This window comes from Rhinichthys klamathensis, unplaced genomic scaffold, assembly GCF_029890125.1.
Source record: "Rhinichthys klamathensis goyatoka isolate OS25496 unplaced genomic scaffold, OSU_Roscu_1.1 h1tg000501l_1, whole genome shotgun sequence".
Classification (NCBI taxonomy): domain Eukaryota; kingdom Metazoa; phylum Chordata; class Actinopteri; order Cypriniformes; family Leuciscidae; genus Rhinichthys; species Rhinichthys klamathensis.
The window spans coordinates 664,837-671,880 of NW_026606982.1; the positions used below are offsets into that span (position 1 = coordinate 664,837).

The window sequence follows — 7,044 nt, forward strand, 5'->3', positions numbered from 1 at the left end:
AACTGCCATGTTGTATGATGTGCTAATCTGAGCAAAGTATAAAAAAATTAAATTAAAAAAAGTAGCCTGATTATTAGTTTGTTGCATAAATAAACATACAAACAAGTAAATAATCATTTCTTGTTTGGTAATGATATTGTCTTTAATTCTTTCTTCTTCATGTTAGTTTTTTACTTGCATATTTCATTCGTATTGTATAACAATATATATTAATAAAAAATATTTTATATTCTGAAGACTTGTTTTGCCCTTTGTCCCTTGCCTGTGGAGTTTGTATTGTACTTAAAAGGGATGACGTCTAGTCACAGCCAAATAACCCTGTCTGCTCTGTCTGTTTAAAGCCAACCTATCACATTCAGTTCATCTTGAGTGCCAAATGACACCTTTCTCTTACCTCTCTCCCTCTCTGTCACTAACATATTTACACTGAACCAAACAATCTCTTCAAATAAAACACCATGTTCTTTCTATAGAAAACATTCTAATTAAAATTTCAAACAGATCAATACAGCAAACTAGTCAACATCCTTCCAAATGGATGTTCTCCTTTCTTCTTTTATCAGGCCCTCCATCACTGGTCAAGATAACACTCGTCCTTCTGTCTTCATCTTGTTTTAATTCATCATTTATCCATACATTCCTTACCTCCTTTTCTTTTCACCCTTTTGGGTCCTGTGATTTTTTTCTATTCAGAACATTCTATTGTTTGTTCTCTTGTGAACTGATGAGAAATCTCTCTTTCCTCTCTTTATAGGGTTAAGGGACTATTCACATAAAGCATATTATGATAATTCAGCAGTCTACGTGTGTGTGTGTGTGTGTCAAGTCAAAAATAAAGTGTAAAGAGTAAATACTCATTTTAGATGCTTTACAAATCATTAGCCTATATCAGATGTGGTGTCAAATATTATTTTAGTGATACTATGCTGTTTTGTGTTTAATCAAGAAATTAATAAACGTTTAATCAGTTAATTGCAATCAATAAAAAGATATGCAACTAAATTCTGATACAAAATTTCTATTATGCCAGTTGCTATGCAAACCTGTTAACACAAGACTGAACAAGAAAATATCCACAAGAAACATTTAACCTATAGCTCATAAAGCCTACGGGAAAAAAACATTTCGATTAACGAATGAAATTTCAGAGTGTAGTCGTCTTATTTATGAGAATTACAGTTGCGTCTAACAGCCTGTCCGATCGCCAAAATATAATGCCAATAAACGAAAAACATTCAGCTAATTCAAATATAATGGTTAATAGCTTGTACACAATTTATAAGATAGAAATAAAAAATCGAATTCTTGATGCAAATTGTAATCTGAATCTAAATTATTTTACGAACAAACATGCACAAGGATTCAATAGCCTCTATACGAATTATATTTATTTTCAATGCGTGTGGGCAGTGTCAGAATTTGTTTGGTCATATATTATAAAGAAACGAGTTCTGCCTTCTGAAATTGGTTTTCAGGCGCATTTTTCGAACTTGTAGCTATAGCCTGCAGCATGTCAAAGACATTTATGGAAAATGCTTGCAGTGAATCAATTAATTAATGGTTGATACGGTTCCTAAATCGATAACTATATCTAGAGAATAGGCCTATTATTAAAAATCTATGACAGATTTTTTTTTAAATGCGGCATTTTGAGGCATCTCTCGTGACATTTTTGCTCCGATCCCTGCTAATTTTCTGTCCATGATATGAGCCAGTAGATTCGCGCCATTTCGATTTAGGCTATCTTCAGAGTTTTTATTTATTAATCGTTTTTAACGATTAAACTTTTTAAAATCTATTTCTTTACTGTCATAGGCTACCACGTGTTTAGATAGGCTACACGTCAAAGTTGGAGAGAGAGAGAGAGAGAGAGAGAGAGAGAGAGAGAGAGAGAGAGAGAGAGAGAGAGAGAGAGAGAGAGAGAGAGAGATGCCCCTTGATTAGCTGCTCGGTCTCTTATTTCTCATAGTGTCCCGCTCCTGTCCGGTCTTGCCCAGGGGACACGCGCCTTAACCAAAGCCAAAACTCTGACCAAGCGTCAAAACTTTTTTTTTAGCTATAATAGTAAATTTACTTTTACTATTTCCTCACATTTAGCTACGCTCATCTTTGATATTCAGGACGATATTAATGACGAGAGTTGTGAGAGTGTAAGCTTGTTCAAGGCACTGAGGACCGGGAAAACAGGTGTTTGGAGCCGCGAGACTGAAGGAGCACCGCACGCGCCAGGCGCGAGCAAAGACACGCGGCCGTCAGGGGCAGAGCGCGACCCCCGACCCGTAAAAAAAAGCGTCACAGAAGAAAAAAGAGAGTGAGAGAGAGGGGTGAGAGAGGGAGGGAGAGAGAGCAATAGAGAGTGTGTGCGAGAGACGCGGCCGTCCCAAGAATGATGTCCTACATAAAGCAGCCCCATTATGCTGTGAACGGGTTAACACTGTCCGCCTCAGGAATGGACCTGCTCCACACCGCCGTCGGCTACCCAGGTCAGTTCTTTCTCATTAATTATTTATAATATGTTTGTTTCAGACATTTTATTAGTTTTGTTGGTCGTTGAAGTCAAAAGAGACGGGACAAACAAAACTAAAAGGTAGCCTCATCTTTCCTGTTTCATTTGTTATGATTGTACCCCTTTCCCCCCTACAATTTAGGCAAAGCGAACATCATTTCACCAGTTGATAGCCATATTAACCGAACTTGCGTGCCCACGTTCTAACAAAAACCAATTACATAAAAATAGATGTCGCCGCTATATATTTAAATTTCGTCTTCACAAAAACGTCAGAGTTTTTTCCGTTGTCAAATTTTAATTTTATGTGATGGTATGTTTTTTTGCTTGTTTATTAAAAGTTTATTATATACAAATAAAAATAATGATCATAATAGTAGGCTACTGAGTGAAGAATACAAATAAGGCTAAATGGGTTAAATACATAGGGTTAAATAGCCTAATATCAATATGTAATCGGCCTAAATCACTAATTCAAACGTCAGAAACGATGTTTTTATGCGCGGCCTTAGTGACGGACCTCGGTCATCACTGACTAGACTTAAGTGTAGCTAAAAAAAACAAGAAAAATACTAAAATACAACCATCTATCTATCTATCTATCTATCTATCTATCTATCTATCTATCTATCTATCTATCTATCTATCTATCTATCTATCTATCTATCTATCTATCTATCTATCTATCTATCTATGATGACAATGGATAGTCCAAATATTTTCTCTCACCAACATCATATTAATGACTGTTACAAGCTCAAATAAAACGATTAGCATTGATGATGCTACCATGTAAAAAACAAACAGTTTTCTAGGCCTACATGTATAGGAAAACCTAAAGTTGTTTCTTACTGTATGATGTCGATGTTTTTATAAATAGCCACTCCGAGGAAGCAGCGTCGGGAGCGCACTACCTTCACACGCACCCAACTGGACATTCTGGAAGCCCTGTTCACCAAAACACGCTACCCAGACATATTTATGAGAGAAGAGGTAGCTCTGAAAATCAACCTTCCCGAGTCCAGAGTTCAGGTGAGTCTTCCTCAAACTGAGACAAACATCTTTCTGACACCTCTCCGACTGCATCTTTCAAACATCTTTCAAATAAAATAAAATACATTTATCCCAGCATCTAACACTCACTTGCTATGATGCAATGAAGGTAAACTGTATCTGCAACTAAATATACAGTGCTGTGTTTAAAGTTGAATCTATTTTAATCTATTTTAATAAGTCACAAGTATTGAAAGTGACCACAACTCTGACAGTGAAAGTCAGTGTGTGTGAGGCCCATTATTAATGCAGATCACATCACATCCATCACAAACACATTCTTTTTGATCTATTGAGAAATGAGCCAAACATTTATTTCATCTTCAACCCCGCTCTTATTTCTCTCAGGTGTGGTTTAAGAACCGTCGTGCTAAATGCCGCCAACAGCAACAGCAGACCAGCGGTCAGCCCAAGCCCCGTCCCCCCAAAAAGAAGTCCTCCCCACCCTCTGAGCTGACCTCTGACCCTGGCACCAGCTCCTCGGTGGCGGCTGCCCCCGCCCAGGCGGTGCCCCCTATTGCCAGCGCAGGCACAGCACCCGTTTCTGTGTGGAGTCCCACCTCTCTATCCCCCCTTCCCGATCCATTGTGTGGCTCCGGCACGCCCTGCGTGCAGCGCCCTGCTCCCTATCCCATGAGCTACGGTCAGCCCTCGACCTATAGCCAGGGCTACAGCTCCTCTCCTTACTTCAGTGGATTGGATTGCAGCCCGTACCTCTCTCCCATGACCACTCAGCTGTCTGCGAGTGGGGGCGCCCTCTCTCCCCTCACCGTGCCCTCCATGGGCGGCTCGCTCAGCCAGTCACCCTCCCTCTCCTCCCAAGGATACAGCACCTCCTCACTGGGTTTCAGTTCCGTAGACTGCCTGGATTACAAGGACCAGCAGGCCTGGAAGCTCAACTTCAGCACCATGGACTGCCTCGACCATAAATTCCAGGTGCTGTAAAAGAGAAAGTGAGGAAGTGAAGAAAAAAAGCAAGAGGGAAGGAGAATTAAGAGACGATGCAGGAAGAATAAATTAAACAGAACTATTGCTTGAAATGCTGGAGACATTTTGATGATGAAACAGGTCTGATTCAGCAGGATTCATGTGATCTCAGAGGAGAAAAGGGGGGCCCATTTTGGAACAGGTTAAGACTCTGTAGTCCAGATCTGCTCTGTGATTGGCTAAGAGTGAAGGGACTCCTCAAGTCTACTGATCAGTCATCATTATTAACCATTTACCTCACACATACACACATACAATCAAATAGCTTTCTCAACACATTGTGGATATTTAGCTATTCACTAATACACACACACACACACACACACACACACACACACACACATACACACCACACACAAAGACATGCACATAATTGGAGGGAAACCTCTCGGTTTCTCTGCAGGTACAAGCTTCTTGTTGGACAAAGTTCTTTCTACTTTTTTCATAAGTTTGGTTGGTTTGTCTTCTGTACTGGGAAGCATTAGGAGTTCTTGTGTTGTGCATTTAGCTTGCTGTTATTTATGTATTTTTAAATTATGTTAACTTATAACAAATAATGTTGTTTTCTGTTAGTTTGAGTTAATCGTTACTTACTTAATTAAACTTCATTTAATGGCAGTAGTCATGCTGTTGATATATATTTTCTATTTGGACGATGACCTTGTGTTGAAAAATGTTGGTGTTGTTGTTATATTGCTTTGACCGAATACATTCAGAAGGGAACTAAAGGTTTTAAATTTTACCCTTTTAGTTTAACTTCACAATTAAATGTGTCTTTGTTTAACAAGAATTGTCAAACAAGAGTTGTCTAACTTTGTTTCTTGTTGATTATGCAAGATGAAGTACTACTGTCAATTAATAAAAACATGGCTGGAAACTTAGCTAGCGCACAGCATAAATGATTTTCGTGAGAGAGGAAAAAAAAGGGTTGGGGGGCATACAAATTGGTCTGAACAGCACAGAACTTAAATAAATTGGGCTACATTTGTCCCTCATGCAGAACAAATACAAATATATATGGACTAACATTTATGAATATAAAATAAAAAACAAAGTACTAAAAATTAAAACAAATGCATTCATGCCTCTAATAAGGGATTTTCTGGTATAAGCAAGGGAACTGGCAATTCAAACTGTAATGAACTTCAAATTTCTTTCTTTTGCTGAACACAAAAGAACATACTCTTCCATACTCTGGAAGTCAATCAACTGTTTGGTTACCCATATTCTTCAAAATATCTTCTTTTGTGTTCAGCAGAAGAAAGAAATTCATACATGTTTGGAACAACTTGACGGTGAGTAAATGATGACAGGAGTTTTTTTTTGTTTTTTTTGTGAACTATCCCTTTAACCAACTAAACTGAAAGAAGATGAATTTCCCTTGCAAAGTTCAGTGCCTTGGGTTTAAAAACACGAAGTGGAAAGATTCACATAATTCCACCATCTTCTCCATGAGTTACTGTGACACCCTGGGGTTGGATACACAGGTGGCCCACATGGAGGAGGCATCTGGGGTCCACAAGGTTGTAGCGATGTCTGGTAATCGTGTTGCTGTGATGGTGGTGTGGGTGGCCCCGCCCATGAAGCCGGGTGTGTGGGGTTATTTTAGCCAATGACCCAGAGAGCACCTCAATCTCCTTACTGTCGACAGAACACTACCCTAAAGCAATTAAACAGGATTACTGAACCTCCCTCTCTCCTTCCCTCCTCCACACCTCTCCTCCTGTTGATTCCAGTTCCAGCTCTCTCTGCTATGATTATTCCATCATTCTTTATCTCAGTCCCAAATTAGATTTAAAATTAAGAGTTACAGTGGTCTGCCTATAATGTAATAATGTATTTGCATTAGGTTTATTAAAAGAAATGTCAAATTAACTGGAAATTAAAAGAAATTGTACAAAAATACACTCTTAAAAATAAAGGGTTCTTTGTTGGCTTTCCATCTTTAAAATCCATGGAACCTTTGTACAAAAGCTTCTTTAGATTATCAGAATGTTCTTCACATTGACACATTTTTTTTTTTTTTTTACTTTTAAAGAAGTGTTAAGTGAAAGGTTCTGTGATTTGGGAAACCAAAAATGGTTAATCTATGTCTTTGCTGGATTTGGAACCCTGCTTTGGAACCTTTATTTTTAAATTTGTACTTGTCAAGAATTATTTTTTTTTTTTTACAAAGTTTAGGTAAGTTTCATGAAAAGGTGAAAATTTTCACAATAGATGACAAAATAAAAATAAAAAGAATTTGGATAATTTCTGGTTGTCATAATTTAGCCCAACATACCCAGATTTAATGTAATGAGCAACTGTGTGAACTTCATACATACACAAAAAAGACAACCTGTTGCTTAAAAGTAAAACTGGCTATAGTAAAAGTAAAAAAGAAAAAAGTGAGAGAAGGTTTAGAATCATTTATTTGTAATCGGCACTTGGTTTGGTATCAGATAGGCTATTTTTGTCTGATGTAGTGGTAAATTATTTTAACAAAATAAGAGGGATCA

The 7,044-nt window shown here is 37.9% G+C and overlaps 1 protein-coding gene across 1 annotated transcript; it reads left to right on the top strand.

Moving 5' to 3' along the window:
* The first annotated feature begins 2,062 nt into the window (after nt 1–2,062).
* Nucleotides 2,063–4,788, top strand: crx (cone-rod homeobox). The gene is made up of 3 exons (XM_056237813.1): nt 2,063–2,483; nt 3,387–3,538; nt 3,908–4,788. The coding sequence occupies exons 1-3, from the start codon at nt 2,387–2,389 to the stop codon at nt 4,502–4,504; spliced, it is 846 nt and encodes a 281-aa protein (XP_056093788.1). The 5' UTR covers nt 2,063–2,386; the 3' UTR covers nt 4,505–4,788.
* The last annotated feature ends 2,256 nt before the right edge of the window (nt 4,789–7,044 follow it).

Bases quoted from the DNA above. Each gene is read 5' to 3' on its own strand.
- crx (XM_056237813.1), top strand. From the start codon at position 2,387: ATGATGTCCTACATAAAGCAGCCCCATTATGCTGTGAACGGGTTAACA. The intron at 2,484-3,386 runs GTCAGTTCTTTC...TTTTATAAATAG, and splicing joins CACCGCCGTCGGCTACCCAG to CCACTCCGAGGAAGCAGCGT. The intron at 3,539-3,907 runs GTGAGTCTTCCT...TATTTCTCTCAG, and splicing joins TTCCCGAGTCCAGAGTTCAG to GTGTGGTTTAAGAACCGTCG.